The sequence below is a fragment of the Saccostrea echinata genome, unplaced genomic scaffold, assembly GCF_033153115.1.
Source record: "Saccostrea echinata isolate AGI-Se365-2 ecotype Australia unplaced genomic scaffold, CSIRO_AGI_Sech_v1 ptg000029l, whole genome shotgun sequence".
NCBI lineage: Eukaryota > Metazoa > Mollusca > Bivalvia > Ostreida > Ostreidae > Saccostrea > Saccostrea echinata.
This window is the reverse complement of record NW_026889778.1, coordinates 13,598,470-13,615,761: the sequence shown is the minus strand read 5'-3', so window position 1 is coordinate 13,615,761 and position 17,292 is coordinate 13,598,470. Positions and strand designations below refer to the sequence as shown.

At 32.7% G+C, this 17,292-nt stretch overlaps 1 protein-coding gene across 1 annotated transcript; it reads right to left on the bottom strand.

The window, feature by feature from the left end:
• Window positions 1–5,660: 5,660 nt before the first annotated feature.
• Window positions 5,661–8,979, bottom strand: LOC133195002 (UDP-glucuronosyltransferase 2C1-like). Its single transcript, XM_061330890.1, has 3 exons — window positions 8,971–8,979; window positions 7,430–7,532; window positions 5,661–7,177 (listed from the first exon to the last, which is right to left on the bottom strand). Exons 1-3 carry the CDS (start codon window positions 8,977–8,979, stop codon window positions 5,661–5,663), a joined length of 1,629 nt encoding a protein of 542 aa, XP_061186874.1.
• Between the last annotated feature and the right edge of the window lie 8,313 nt (window positions 8,980–17,292).

Sequence of the window (17,292 nt, the reverse complement as noted above, 5' to 3'; positions counted from 1 at the left end):
AAAAATTTACTATAGTTTACTGTAGTTAACTATAGTTTACTATATTGTTTTTTTGTTAGGGAATCTTTGATTAACAGATAATTATGCATAGCGATCATTATATTCCATTATATAATAAATTATTTCGTGCAATGATTTCAAGACCATTTTTGCTGTAAACAGCTGGAGTCATTATTGATTTTTAAACCCTCCTAACAAGCCAATCAAAGAATATTCACAATAGAAGTAAAATATTCCAAACATTAGTTGTGTCTAATATTGTTGACAAAAAAATGTACGGGAAAGGTTGAGCATTTTTTTTAATTTACTGTGCTATTAAATAGTCCAAAATATGCATAAATGCCATCTATGATATGCATGAAAACCGAAGTTGATAAAAAGTTGAATTACCAAGGCATTAATTAATTTTCTCTTTTGTTAATCTAATAAAACTACGAATTCCAAAAATTACTTAATTATTGATATGTCCATCCAATCCTAAAATTCTACAACAGAACGCCCACACACTTCTGAATACCAAGTTCCTTCCCTTTTAATTATTTAAAAATATTTGATTTCGAGAATAATTTTAATAGTCTTTCTAAAACACAGTTCTCAAAGCTAATTAAATTGTCTAATATACACCATATATCTTTATTTAAAAATAAATACAGCGAGGAAATGAGGCGATAAAAATTAGCTCTTGGTACATAAGACAGGAATAATTCCGGCATAATTCCAGTAAAAGCCATAATAGTTATAATATCTTCTATGTGTATTTTTTTCTTTTTTGAAAAAATCAATTGATCGAGTCATAGATTTACATTCGAATATAAACTCATCGAATGAACTTTCGATTATTCGTTGACATCCCCATAAAATATTTGAAACGAAAAAGGAATTTTGTTATACAATCTCTTTCTACCCGCCTTTGATTATTAACTGGTCATGTCGTCTGTAGCACTCATACATACAAACTGACGATAATGGTAGATATACATGTTCCTTTGTTCATAACCACATACCGTAAATCTGGAAATTTTTACTGTAGTTAAATTTTTAGCAAATTTGTGCATGCATTGCATTCGTAAAAATATTTTTCTTAAAAATAAATCTACAACAAAAAATGTAAACAAAATTTTTGCTGACAGCTGTTGTAAATTTTTAACCCGGTGAACAGGTGTTCGTAAGCAGTGGTCATTTTAAGAAACCTGTTTATATTTTATGTACATGCATGATTTAATAAAATGATACGAAAACTTTAAGCAGTTTGGATCTCTTCTAATATTTTATCTGATTATTGAACGTTGGCATCGATAAATATTGTATGTACATGCGTTATTTATTGTACATGTATTTATATGCGTAACTTATAAGCTATTATGAATATTTTAAGCGCTTTTTAATTTTAGCGCCAATGATAAATCGCAAAATTTTGAAACGTAAAAATTCATCAACAGCTTTTTGACCCATATTCGCAAAAATAAATCGACGTAAAAATTTCCATATTTACGGTAAGTCACATAAAACAACTGTTTTATTTTTACAAAATTTATCACCGTGTGTCTTCATGATCATCAGAAAATAAATACAACCAGAACGTCGATACTTCCTTGGATAAACGTGTTAAAAAATATATGAAATCAATAAGGTATTTCCATTCTCCTGTGATGTCATAGGTTTTTGCAAAAACTGTTATTAATTTAAATTCATACCCACTAGAAATATATCTTTTGAAAAAATACTTTCATATTGGTGTAATAAAAAATATCAGTTAGGAAAAATGTTTTTAAAATGTGTATTTTATTTATTTGATCAATTATTCAATCTTTAAAACTTTTTGCTAGGGGCAATAACTCCTTCTCAGGTATCTTCATTCTGGCATTTTCTTTATTGTACTTCTGATGTAAAATGGTTTCCCTGATATTCAAAATCCATGCATATTTATGAAGTAATAATTATTTCGGAACTTTCAATATCAGAATTATGTATTTGAATTAGTTATACTGTTTACTAAAACTCTTTATGTTGATAAATATTCCTGTTTATTTATGTCTCCTATCTTTAAAAATATGGCAACCTTTACAATTATTAGGTAAGTTAACTATATTTAGTGAAAATAGATGCAGTTTTTTCTACTTTGAACCATTGAAATTGTGACGGTGGAAATATCTTACATGATTTATCATTTATTTGCAATCCCTTTGCACGTTTTGAAAACAGGAAATTATAAATCTATAACAAGAAATTATTTAAAAAGATAATTGATAAAAGATCCAGTTAAAGAAAAGATAACTCTTTGATTAGATTTTCCTTTCATATATTTTTCTTATATTTTCAATTGCTTTCATTTTTTTTTCTCCTCATTTTTTGCCCTTCAATTTTACATCTATTTTTCAGTTTTCTTTTCACGGAATTAATCCAACCTTTTTTATGAAAATATAATCCTAAACTGTCCCTATTGTTCCTTTTGAAACAAAGGAAAATAAAGTGTACAGTTCATTTAATGGTGTCTTTCATTTTTAATTTAAGGTTTTTATTATATTATATAATCCACTAAAAATTTAAAGTATAAAGCGACGAAATATCAAAAAATGGTTATACAACATGAATTAAATATTTATAGAAAATTAAAAGTAAAATTTGTTACTTTGAAGCTTTATTGTATTGGATATCAAGTGATTGATACAAATGGATACATGAAAACTCAATCCCCCTTTATTGGTGTACAATTGTACCTTAATTTTTTTTTCGGATGTGGTGTTTCTATTAGTTTATTATTCACAAATACCTTAGGGAATAGATCTGAATGACTGGTTGTCTTTAGTAGGGAGATGTTTTATTCATAGGAAACTATCCAGGAACGAGTAGTAAAAGATCTGGACAAATGCACTGGATATTCCGCTACTGTATTATTCCAACTGAATTGAAAATTATACGTTTGTTCCAAAACAGAAATATCAAGTTCTTTAAAAAATCATCTATTTAACATTAAAAACATTGGCACGTACCTTTTTAATTTCTTTTCATCCAATTTTAAATGATATAAACAGAAAAACCAAAGTTGATTTGCTAAATCTGGGTTTTTATCTGTGGCCTGAATTTTGAAGCGTGTTTAAAGTTATTTTCTCAACATAATAGAAGGTCAAAATCTGTAACGTTGCCCTCTCCGTCTTCTATAATCGCCATAGAATGTATTAAGATTTACCTTTGGCTTGTAACGGTTGTTGGGTTCAAGTTCAAAATCGGTAGCGAAAACATTTTGTGTATGCAGTACCTAAATATCATAATATCACTTTATAAACATCTTGTACATGTAAATGTCGGTAATCTTGTGCATGTAAATAACGGTTATCTTTACTAGCTCTATTCTTTACAAGTAAGATTGCATTTTACTTATGCAAGAGTAGATCTACTTTTTATATTAAAAAAAAGTTGACATTAAAATACTTTTGGTTTGCCTTTCAATTGATGGCCCATGGGATAAAGTCTAAAAGAAGTGTGGGATGAAATTTGTATGAATGCAAAAAAGTAAAATTTATACTTTGCAAGGAACACGAGTCATTTGCGATACCTAAGGATTTAGCAATAACTTTAATAAAAGTAGGCACCTCAGACATTTTGACGAAGTTTTCCGTGAAGAATGGTTCACTAAATTTGATATATTATATCTCTAGCTTTCGTATTACATACTGTAAATCTAAAACATAAATTTACAATCTAAATTTGTGGATATCTCTATAAAATCATTAGGATGCTGAAGATATACAAAACTGGTTCAAGGCCCTGTTTAAAGGAGGATGGTGTTGGAGACCGACATATGTCTTTCCTGTAAGGGATTCTTAGAGAAATTCAAGTTTTTTTTTCATTACAAATCAAAGGTTTTTTTCCTGATTTTGAACCACTTGCATTGATATATAGCACCTCTCCCCCGCGCCTTCATCTCTCGAAATAATGACACTAATACTTAATAAAAATCAATGTAAAATGCATTTTCACGTTTCAATAAAAGCTAATTTTATACATATTTATTACAACAGAATCGCAACATATTAAAAAGAACCAGGACTTCTAATTATAAAAGGACAGCATATGATTTTAAAACCACGACAAATTTAGTACTTAAAAATATTTTTTTACAGCATTAATGCTGATTTTTTTTATGCCTTATTCCTATAAACAGCAAATGAGATTCAGCTTTCTCTGTACAATAGACAAACCTCTTATGTGTTTTTAATAGCCCATTTGATATAAACGCCCATACAAAACCTAGACGAGGCCAAATTTACTTGATATGCACATACGTTTTCACGCAGCATTGTTTCAGACGCGTCTCAGTACCCTTGATTGTCGTCACAATTGAATATAATAACGTCACTGTTGAAATGACGTCATATTGCGCTAAATATTTCGCTATTCTTGCATACCTGATACTAGTATAGGTCTGGCGTATATGTGTTGAAAACTCACACATTCCATTTCTATTATTTTGTAATAATTTAATTTTGTTTGTATTCTAGCCTCTGATTGGTTAATATCCAAAAAGGAACACAAATTATTTCTGTACAACCTGGTTTGGTTTGGGGACACCCCCCCCCCTCCCCCGACAACCATCTGAATCATCTGTATCCATACAATCCTCTCATTTCCAGTCCTCGGGATTCATGGAAAATTCCAGATTTAATAAATGTACCTTTAACTTAACAATAATTCGATCTTACCACATGTAAACAAACAACAAGACTGCCGCTAGGCCTATGCATCAGTTTTTACCTCCCCTCGCTTCCCATCACTTCCGTTACTTGCGTTACTACGGTTGTATTATTGAGCGGCAAATTTGAACTAATAAAAAGCAACGAAATTTTACTTCCTTAGTTATTTGACCCAAACCAGGTTATACTCGAATAATTTGGACAAGAATTAGAGTCATTCCTAAATTAATATATAAATATTTTAATTAATAAGCAATATTGTAACATAGTTCATTTTGTAGGTATTGCCAATTTCTAAGTAGAGTTTTATCAGTATTATCCTGTTTTATGTCAATAATTGAGTTTGAAAAGCCACGGCAACCAAAAGTAAATGAGCTTAGTCTTTCTCCCTGAAATGTGTATTAATCTTTTTTGTTGATAACTCAAATATGCATGCATTAAATTAATTTAAATGAAACCAAAAAGAAATATTTTAGTTTTCTATATATTACATGTTTTACTAAATTTCGTTCTTTTGTACCCCCTTTCACCCCCACCCTCTATTTTACGTAAACAACATTGTCAAACAAAGATAAAGAATATGAAAAAAGAATTTTTCTTAGCATAATACACACAAATAAATCAACAACAAAAAATTCCCGTAAAATCCAATTAGACTGGGCCTCGTTAATTCAGTTGCAGTGTTTTGCATTACTGACAATTAATTCAATAGATGATAAATAGATATGAAGTATTTATTACACGAAAAGAATAACTTCTTCATAGAGGTACAAGTTAGAATTATTTTCGATCTCTAAAAAACACAGGTCAGGTCTGTCTCAATGCATATCCAGTATAACTTTCATGTAAAAATATGGGAAAGAAAATGGATGATAAAATACGAACCTGGCAGGTATATGTATATACTTATTTTAGTAAAATTTGGATCAAATTTACAAATAGAGAGTCGTCTAATGGAGATATACAATATCAATCTGATTTAAGTTTCTTTTTCATACAGCAGTTACAAATCAACCTGAAAACATACACAATCAAACACACAACTGATAGAAATATAATAAACAACAAAAGAAAAATGTCTAGTCCGAAATATTTGTAGTCAGGTAAAATATGAGACGAAGACCGCAAATGGGAACTTCCATAGCTGGTCACGTGGTGTACCCAGTATGCAGCTCTCTGAGATGAATTCAGTGGTTTTGATCTGTACATTTCTGAGGCTATCTTTATTTTTCTTGAGTATTTTTCATTATAAACAACTTCCCTTATACTCCTCTCTAACCCCTCGGGAGTTAACGTGTTATGATCTAGTTTTACACCGAAGGACTTAATAACTATTCTATCAGCATTATAGTGTTGGTCCCCGAAGATTGGTATAGCAATCATTGGTACTCCATGATACAGTGCCTCATATTGTCCACTGTTTCCACAGTGTGTTATGAATGCCTTAATTCTTTTATTGGCGAGGAGGTCATTCTGAGGTAACCAAGGAACAGTTAGGATATTTTTTTCCTTAAAATGGGACTTATCTATTTTCGCAATAAAATGAATTTCTGGAATGTTTTGAAAAGCTTCGTATAAACTAGCTTTGAATTCTCCTGGCATGTTTGAATGACTTCCAAAGCTTGCAACAATGATTCCGTCTTTTGCAGATTCAATATGGCGTTGAATCTGGTTAGGAAGAGGATTTAGTGAATTTGATAATGACAATCCTCCTACATATGCTATGTTTGGAAGTGAAGGCCTTGGATAATCTAGTATTTCTTCTTGATCTAGCAGGTAAAAACTAAAGGTGTTTGTTTTCTTGTAAAATTCATCTAAACTCGATGTTGAAACATATTTGCTAACAACATCGTCGGGAAAAAACAGCGATTTTCCAAATGTTCCCAACAAAATTATTCCAATGCGCCCGCACAGGCTTTGAAAACGTGATATCAATGACGTCGGGTCAGGAATCAACAAACCAGGAAATTCAGGGATGCTAAGGTAATCCGAAGGAGTTCTGTAGATCATCTTAGGTAGCAATGATACAGCACAATAAACAACTTCTGGAATTGATAGTTTGTGTGCAAGAATGAGAAAGGGCAAAGATAGCAATCCATCGATGATAACCGTCTTAAAATGTTGACCTTCCAGTTTTTTAAAAATTTCAGAATCCGTCATGTACAAGTGTGTTATGTTTATAATTGTGCTTCGCATATTTCGTCCAAGAAACAAAATGCCTTTGTTTTGTAAGTTTCCTTCTACAACAAGATTTACAAGTTTGTCAGTTTCTTTTGAGATTTTTTCGTCCTTGTCATGAGTAATAATTTGAGCCGAAAGATCTCTTAAACCCTCGTGTCCTGAGAGTTCTTCTGTGACCAAAATCGTCACATTGTGGTCGTTTTGTTTAATTAAAAGATCCACCATACCCATTAGTGGTCTCACATGACTATACATTGGACCTGGTATGACTAAAATGTTTTCCGATGATGCACACATCATGTTTCCTGATAGATAGAGGATGAAAGATACGTATGAAAGGCAGATTTCCTTTTTTTTCATCTTCAAAAAAAAAAAAAAAAAAACTTTATTAAATTCTAATGATCACTCCTTCACATACTGCAAATTGATATTTAATTGTTTTCATGCATACTATACGTAAGTAAAATGATGAGAGTTTAAAGCCAATCTAGTACGAGTATTTCAAAGCAGCCTAAAGATACCTAATCACCTCAAAATATTCTGCTCTTAACATGCACTCAAAATGATTTCCGTCAAAATGTCAGATGACACCACCAGATGGAGACGAAAGACGTATGAAGATTGTTTAAAAGTTTTTGTTTTTAAGGTTATGTGTAATTCCTTTTATGTCTGTATCTTATCCTACCATTATCAAAAAGAATTTTTTTCAAAAATATTATGGGAAGTAATGTTCAAAATGATCAGGTTTCATGGATGAAATCTGCAGGGGTGGATCTAGCCTTCTATGCCCTCTTCCTTGGTTTCAATTTTTTGGATGCCTGGTTAAAAATTCGCTAAATGGGAAAGAAGATAATCCAATGAAAAATCAAGATTTTCTGCATCTGTTATTTTTTTCCCGCCATGTAAGTTGAATGCCTCTTTTTCTAATTAAAACTGTTAAATAATCACCCTCTAGATATTTCTTCACTTTCCCCCACCCCTCTTCTATTCTGATTTGACCGGTCAAGGTAGCCTAGTTGTAGGACGTTCGCTTCGTGATCGGGAGGCCCGGGTTTGATTCTCGTTCGCCAAGCCGCGTCAAACCTGCGACGTAAACATAGGCAGTGACTGTCCTTCGCCAAGCGGCCGGCATTAGAGGTGAAAGTCACGGGTCTTTCGGACATGACCTTAAAAACGTAGGTCTCGTGTCACGGTAGGCGGTGGCACGATAAAGAACCCTCACTGCGCAATGGCCCTGAGTGCCGAGTATAGGTCTAAATGTGAAGCCCTTCACCGGCATACGGTGACGTCTCTATATGAGTGAAAAATTCTCGAATGGGACGTTGAACAACATAAATCAATCCATCAATGTTCTGAATTGTTAAACAGAAACCGCCACTTTTCTTTAATTCTCGCTCTCACGACCCCGCGAATCCCATTTTATGCGTGTCTTACTGTGCTTGGTAAATGTTAACAAGACATTGTAAGATTCATAATCAATCGCTGATAATATTTGCAAAATTGCACGTACTGTTGTCAATTCCAAGCATCAATTCCATCACTTTTGCCTGTCGATGGCTGAAAATATGTAATGGTGAGGTCACTATGCTTTTTTGCGCAATATATAATGCACATCTACAATTTACATGTACATATCTGTGATATGCATGGACAGTTGAACAATTATAAAAGAATTACCACTGTCTCAATTTATTATCCACATAAAATCTGGTGCTTGTTTAAATCCCCCCCCCCCCCCCAGTGTGGAATTTACAAATCTGTACATTAATATACAAAAATCTTCAATAAGAACAAGGTAGAATTTCAATATAATAAGTTGTAGAAGACATCAATTTTCAGTGGAATTTCTTTCCAGATAATATAGACCACATGCATCACTCATTTTAAGATTTTAAGAAATGTGGATTTTACAAAGACCTTTACACAACACGTACGAAAATTGAAGTGGGCGACGGCTGTGAACACTATTATCTAAAGGGAAATTTCCCCTGAAATGAGACATTTTGAGTTTTTTCTCTTAAAACCTAGCAATTTTCCTAATTAATGACGTCATAATTCCAGATTGGCTTCCTTCATGCCATATTCTTTCACGATTTACCTTATTCATTTACTCAATTTATACTAAAGCCAATTTGAAAACTTTTGGAAAAAATAAAATTGTTAGGGCACAGTAGAGACAAAGCCATACCTACTTCTTTGTCACTTGCAAGCACGATTTGTTAAAAAGAACCAAATACACATTTTACACAATTTCTGTATGATTTCGTTTGCAATGATTATCAAACATTTGTTCTTTAACAGAAATTTCAAGCTCTTTCAAAATCATTTATTTTGTATTGAAGAAATGCCACTTACCTTTTAAATTTCTAAAAATTCAGTTTACGTGTGGTTTCAACGCTAAACAGAATTTGGCTGGTTAAAGTGTCGTGACCTCTGTCTTAAATCCTTTGAGGCGTGTTAAAATATTTTTCTCAAGGTGAAATGGGGTCAAATCTTTAGGCTGATTTTTTATAATAGTAAATAGCAAGTTCAAAATCTGTAACGAAATTTTTGACGGGTGCAGTACATAAAGAAACCATAATATTACTTTGTAAGGCATCTTGTGCATGTGTCGATAATCTTTACCTTAATTCTTCACAAGTACGACTGAATAAAACAAACATTGAGTGTACCTATTTTTATTGAAGACAAAAAGAGTTTGGAAATTTTTATTGTCTTGCCTGTTAACTGAGGAAATATGGGCACTCAAATGGATGTGAAGGGAGGAAACAACAAAAGTATACAGAGGAACTCTAGTTACTTGTGGTATTTAAGAAATATCAATAACTTCACACACCTTAGAGATTTCAGAGTTTTCGGGGAATAATGATTCATTATATGTGGTATATTGTATCTCTAGCTTTCACATTTACTTAATATCTACTTGGTATCTTGTAAGTCTAAATTAGATATGTCATCTGAAGGTTTTGTAGTTGGTATTATTATGGTAAATATATGATCTATGGGATTGGTCAATGTTCATTAACTTAACCTTTTCATATTCCTCATCTTATACACTGAACCAAACTTCTAAGTGTTCACCTAATATTTTTAAGTTATAAAGAACAAATGCATACAATAAATAATTTCTTTAATTCATGGTTGATGATGCATATTTCAGTTCGATGTTGCGTCAATTTCATGTAAGTATCTCGTCAGACTTTAAAGCAAAGTGTCAAGGACATGATGTACCCTCAAAATGAAAATTCACATAAAATAATCTCTATGGAGTAAGACCACCACTAGTTCAAATTATTGCAAGACATCCTTTTCTCGTGGATACCATGTACCCCTGAATAGGAGGTTGACCTATCTGCTGCCACACCTACTACATGGATCTTTCTAAACCGTTGAAATTGTGTGGAGTGGGGGGGGGGGGGGGGGGGGGGCTTGGACATTCCTTTTGAAAGTCCCAAATGTGTTCAATGGGATTCAGATCCGGGTATTTGGCAGGCTTGTGCAGCACACAGATGCCTTTTTGTCAACACTCAGACCCTCCTTGGGCGTTACGCACGTAAGTGTACCTCTTTAAGGATGATTCAGACTGCTTGAGATGATATTGGACTGCCACGGGCACCAATTTGTTGCCATTCTGTTACCATTGAAGTTGCTGATTTAAATGGTTCAGGAGCATGTAACAATTTTTTAACCTGGTTGTGACGCGAAACCTTGGCCTCAGACGAAGATCCAGATCACTTCCGGTTTCGTTAAATTTTGTCGAAAGCTTTCAAATTTGGATAAGTTGGCGATAAAAATGAGACATAACCTATAGAAAAATGTGTTTAAATGTATTTTATACTGGTTGTTAACTTTCAAAAATAAAATCAAGGACAAATAAACAGTAAAATAAAAGTTAGTAAAACGTATCCTAAGGATGATCCAGATATCAAAATTCCAACGGCTCTCCCTAATTCCTCAATGGTCATTTTGCTCATGTTTTGTGTTTTTTAGTTAAACCAGTTGTTAAAAATTGATAATGATCACAAAAAGAAGATAATTACGCAAAACCCGTGTCGAAAAGTACAGATTTATTGTTTTTAAGCTTCGTCACTGGACATTGGTTTTCAACGGTGATAAGTGATTTTCTTTCAACAATTGTTGAGAAGACTCATTGGTTATAATAAGTTGAAAATATCATACCATTCCATCATGTAGTTTTTAAATAAATACATTTATCAGAGTGAACACTTAGAAGTTTTGTTAAGTGTACAGTACAGTAGTTCAAATTGTTCTTTTTTGCTCAGTGGCGAAAGGAAGCACATATACCTGTATGTGACAAACGGAGGGCGTAAACATTCAGTTTTTTTTCCTGATTTACGTACATGTAGGTGCATATATAGGTAGAGGTAAATGTTTTAATTTTTTTTATCTCTTATATATATTGGAAAAGATAGATTTGAAATAAATGTGAATGGGAAAAATAAAATGAAATAATTAATTAACTAAAGATTGAAAGAATATTTGTTTCATAAGAAACGGGGTAAAAAATACAGAAAAAAGTTTAATTGGAAACCTTTCAGTTAATCTCGGGTTTTTGTTGTTGTTGTTGTTGTTGTTGTTTTTTTATTTAAAAAAAAATTGTTTATTCTTAAAACAGCCTGTCTGAAAAAATACGCAATGTATGATTAAAAATCGATACATGTTTAAATCGATTTTTATGATATAATTTATGAAAGTAAAGAAATAATTATGTAATTATCTGACAATTTCTCTTTTCTAGAGAAGTATAATTCATGAATATTAAGTACATGAATAAAAATAAATGTAAATTGTACATAAACATGCATTGCTCATATAATTGTACGTGTACAGTGCTTTTATACCGAAATGCCAACCGGCATGCTGACTGGTCGACGCGCTGATTGGTCAACGCTTTATCCTGATTGACAGCTCTGTTACGTGATAGGGAACGCCGCGCTGTAGCTTCTGAGCTGTAGAGACCCTCGGGGAGTAACCAGCAGAGGCCTCGACCCAGGGGTCATAATGTAAATCATATACGATTATTTCGACATAAGTGAGTGCAATTCTAAAATAGTGCAATTCCAAAAATAACACCAGTTTTCCTCCCTTAATTATGAATGTATGTGACTCTTGTAACACTTAGAAGTTTGGTTCAGTGTATATTTGGAATATACAAGGGGTGGGGCTTACAGGAGGTAGGATAAAACGGGGTCCTCTTCACGCTTGAGTGAAAGCGAAATCCGGGTTCGCTCCAGCGGACACAGAGCTGACCCCGAGCGAACGCGCAGCAAGCCCAGAGCGCACCCAAATTTTTAAGTAGCGGACCCCAAGCGAACCCGGGGTTCACATTTGGGGTTCGCTCTGGTGTTAAGTTGTGTCCGGTCGGTACTGTAAGTACTTCGGTACTAGCTTGAAAATACGGATATATATTTAATTGCTGTGGTAAAATACAGAATTTTTTTCAAACTTCAGGATTATCTTCCTCATGCATAGCTCTGATCCTTCGAGGTATTTGGCTCCAGTGTTTGGCACTCCATTTTATCAGCTCTCTAATTTTTTTTTTATAGAATATTTCGGATTTCCAACGTTTCGGCGTGAGCATCACTGAAGAGACATAATTTGTCGAAATGCACATCTGATGCATCAAAATTGGTACAGTATCAGATTTACGTTATGACCCCTGGGTCGTGGCCTCTTAATGGCTTCATCTAAGAACATCAGAACTTTGTAGCATCCCTGCAAGCTGGACTTGCTAATCTCAGGCTTTCTGTGTTATAAGCAGTTTAAGCTGTTCATGAAAACTGCACATAACATGAAAATAAGAAGTAGATGTCCTTTGATAAAAAATTGGTATCAAACTTTAAATATTTTTATTTGACAATATTAAAAGAAAAAATCTTTTTAAAAAACTAAATAATTATTTATAGATAACATGCTTTTAATATTATATGCTACGGATATATATATATATATATATATATATATATATATATATATATATATATATATATATATATATATATATATATATATATATATATATATATATATATATATATATATATATATATATATATATATATATATATATATATTGATTCTGTTACCGGGTATTATAAGCATTTTTAGGTCACCTGAGTCACTCAGATGACCTATTGCTATCCGTTTTTGTCCGTCGTCGTGCGTCGTGCGACGTGCGTCGTGCGATGTGCGTTAACATTTGAACATTTTCAGCTTCTTCTCTGAAACCGCTCAACCAATTTCAACCAAATTTGGCATATAGCATCTATGGTATTCTTTACTCCTGGACATCAACCAGTCAAACTGTTTGCATGATTGTAATAAGCATTGAGCCCTCTACCAAAATTGTGAAATTCATGGCCCCAGGGTTAGGGGTTCTGGTGTTAGGGCGGGACTCTATTGATTATATAGTGAAAATGCATTATTTCTTTGAAAGTATTCTTCTCTGCTCCTGGGCATTAACTAAACTAATTTAGTACATAGTTATGATGAGCAAGAATGCCTTTTCTAAAATTGTGAATTTCATGACCCCAGGGTCAGGGGTTCCTTGTAAGGGCGGGGCTATATAGATCATATAGTGAAAGTGCATTACTTCTTTGAAAATCTTCTTCTCTGCTCCTAGGTATTAAATAAACTAACTAAGTACATAGTTATGATGAGCAAGAATGCCTTTTCCAAAATTGTGAATTTCATGGCCCCAGGGTTAGGGGTTCTGGTTTAAGGTCTGGGCTATATAGATCATATAGTGAAAGTGCATTATTTCTTTGAAAATCTTCTTCTCTACTCCAGCTGGGTATTATTTAAACAAACTAAATACATAGTTATGATAAGCAATGATGCCTCTTCCAAAATTGTGAATTTCATGGCCCCTGGATTAGGGGTTCTGGTGTTAGGGTGGAGCTCTATTTATTATATAGTGAAAATGCATTATTTCTTTGCAAATCTTCTTTCTGCTCATGGGTTTTATTTAAACAAACTAAGTACATTGTTATGATAAGCAAGGATGCCTCTTCCAAAATTGTGAAATTCAGGGGTTCTGGTGCTAGGGCAGGGCTATATAGATCCTATATTGAAGGTGATTTATTTCTTTGAAAATCTTCTTCTCTGCCCCTGGGTATTATTTAAACAAACTAAGTACATTGTTATCATATGCAAGGATGCTTCTTCCAAAATTGTGAATTTCATGGCCCCTGGGTCAAGGGCTGGGGGGGGGGGGTCTCTATTGATTATATAGTGAAAAAGCAAAATTTCTTTGAAAATATTCCTTTCTGCTTCTTGTTAAAAAGCAAAGAAGCTATGTGTACAGTTACGATGAGCAAGAGTGCTTCTTCCAGAGTAGTGAATTGCATGAGCCCTGGGTCAGATGTGGTGGCGTAAGGGTGGGGCTCTTGATAATATAGTGAAAATGCATTAGCAGATAAACAAAGTGATTACTTATAATGAGCAAACTTCTGGTCCCAGGGTCAAAGACTCTGGTGTTTCTCGTTGGGGAGGGGGGCTCTATTGATAATATAAGTGAATCTGTATAGTAAATATGCATTATTTCTTTAAAAATCTTCTCTGCACCCGGGCATATCAGAGGCAAAAGGAGTAAATGTTTTAATAAGAAAGGGTATTTGTACCAGATTTTTGAACATCTGGACCATTTGGTCAAGTGTTCTGGTCCTGGCAAGGGCTCTATTAATTTGTATTCTTCTGAGAGGAGTTATTCCCCTTTGCCAATTACTTTTGATACATGTAATTAATCACTGTAAATAATGTACTTGAAAGGTTAATAGAATAAGAGAATTATGCAAGAATTGTTATTGTATAATACAAAAAGTACTTTCATAGTTTTAATGATCAGTTAGACTTTTAAGTAATAGATAAATAAAAATGAAACAAAAATAACTTGTCTTATTGAATGTTCATCGAAGACCAAGAGAGGCCAATGTAAGAGTTTTCAACAAAGAATTAAAATAGTATAGAAGCACTGATCGTTTGTTAATATACTGTATGGTGATGGTGATAAATGGGGAACAGTTTAGGACCTAATTTATGAACTGTTACTGAGTGCTAGACTAATTATTTTGTTGATCCTGATCATCCTATATTTCTTGCTTTTGGGCAACAAAGCTTCACCTTTCAGTTCATTTTATACTCTATGGATCCTCTAAATTGTTGTATTATACTCAGGTGACCGTTAAGGCCCTTGGGCCTCTTGTTATATATTATATGCAGTAGCTTTATATTTATATGCTGTGCTGTTGTTGGCACAAAATAAAAAGGCGTTGCGATCATCAATTGAAACTATTGAAACTATTTAGTTGATTTGAATTTACTTAAGTTTCTAAGGAATAGAAAGCTGGGGGGAAAACAACAGATATGGAATATAAATTATATTTTGTTTCATCTTTAAAAGTCCTTTTTTTCTTGATAAAGCAATTTTTATTGATAGGGAAGCGCTTGAGACCCCCTGCCTTCATCTCTTGAAACAATGACACAAAAAAGTATATAAAAAAATTGATATAAAATTGATATAAAAAGCATATTTAATGCACTTTTCAAAGCATATACATGTAAGTGTTAAACAACATAATGTCAGAACTGCAAAACCACGGCATTTTCTAACAGTAATCACATCATATAGCTACGAAAACACAGCGTATAATTAAGAAATAAAGCATATAGAGTGTAGAAAACTAATTTTATTACAGCATCGATGATTTTTTTTACCCTTTGCTTGCTGATTTGAATGGTTAATTTGCGTGCTGATTTGATTGGTTCCTTCGCTTGCTGATTCGAGGCTAGTAGTGCTACCAATGCTACCGTAAGAGCATGCTGTATCAAGCTAACGGAAGTATATAATTAAATTTCAGCATTTCAGTGTTAAACATTCAAAATACTCTATATATTTAGTTTATTATTATTACTACATTTTATTATGTTAATATTTTCAATGCTAGCTATGCCAATTTGGTTTTTTTGCCGGCTGACAATACTGGTGCTAATTTTAGTTGGATGCTGATGTTTATCTGGGAGAGTTGAAAGGATGGTAAATATTAATTAAGTCTTAAGGTAATAAATCAATTAGCTATTTCTTAGCTAACTTGAGAGCCATGCCAAAAAAGAAATGTACGTCCAATCAGACAAACAGATGTCTCTAGTAAAATATCCTGAGCTAGTGTTTCACCTGATTAAGCATTACACACATACAAGCTAAATTGAAAATTGATTTATGTTGATGTCCCTCACGTGTTTGAAAAACTTTTATATACGAGGTCTATTGCATGTAGTAAAGCATTTTACACAAATACACAAGACTTGCTGAATATATTCATATCCCTTCGAAAGATCTCCTACATACATGTAGCAATATATATTTACTAACCTTCAATAACATCTATAATGCATATATATCTTCATTTCATTGCCATTCTGCCTCCAAAGTTTAATGTAAAATCTTAGTAGAATGATTATGGGAAGTGCAGATTTAATATATAACTATATATTATGTAGATTGTTTATGATCAACGTTTACCCAAGTAATATTATGTTTCTTCAAATAAACGACTCCTGATTCCAAACATGAAGGACAGAATGATACACTAGTTATTTGACACACCAGACTTAATTGTTGTTTCATGTACATATATAAATTGTACCTTCGTAATGGCATTCTCCCGTCTTTCGACATGTTGAAAGTTTATAAATGTAAAAAAAAAACCGCTTTTTATGAAATATCAATGATTCCAAGAAAAACTTATGCATTCAATTTCAATTTTTACCCTTTAATTCAAGAAAATACTCAAAAGATATGAACTTTTATATTTTAAAAAATAAAGCAATTAGTAAATATTTCTTTCTAGTGGTGCAAAATTTAAGTTTTTGATAAAACTACATTATTAATTAATAAACAAATCATGTTGTTGAAAATAGTTATTCCATCGACTCTTATTGAACATTAAAATGAAAATGTTTTACATACTTCAAATTTCAAACGCATCCAACATTAACATACTAACCACAATGAACAACTGAATAGAGTTGTAATGCTTTCCAATTTTCATTTGGCATGTTATCATTCTTGGTTGACATTAGCAATAAACATACATAGTTATTAGAGCAGTGGAATAATGAAAAGACTGGGGGATGTCCCAAGCGACTATGCTCCACGGGGGGGGGGGGGGGGGGGTCTGAAGCATCGCCACGTTTTAGTGAAACAACTTAACTCTTCATATATATTTACAAATCTATAGTTTTAATTTGAACGTGGAAAACAATTTATTAATATACATGTACGTTGTAATTTACATTTAAGATCTCTATGTTACATAACTATGCTACATGAAATAACATTCATATAAAAACATTTCAGGAAAATAACTAAATGTATAATTCATTTATAATATTACAGCAA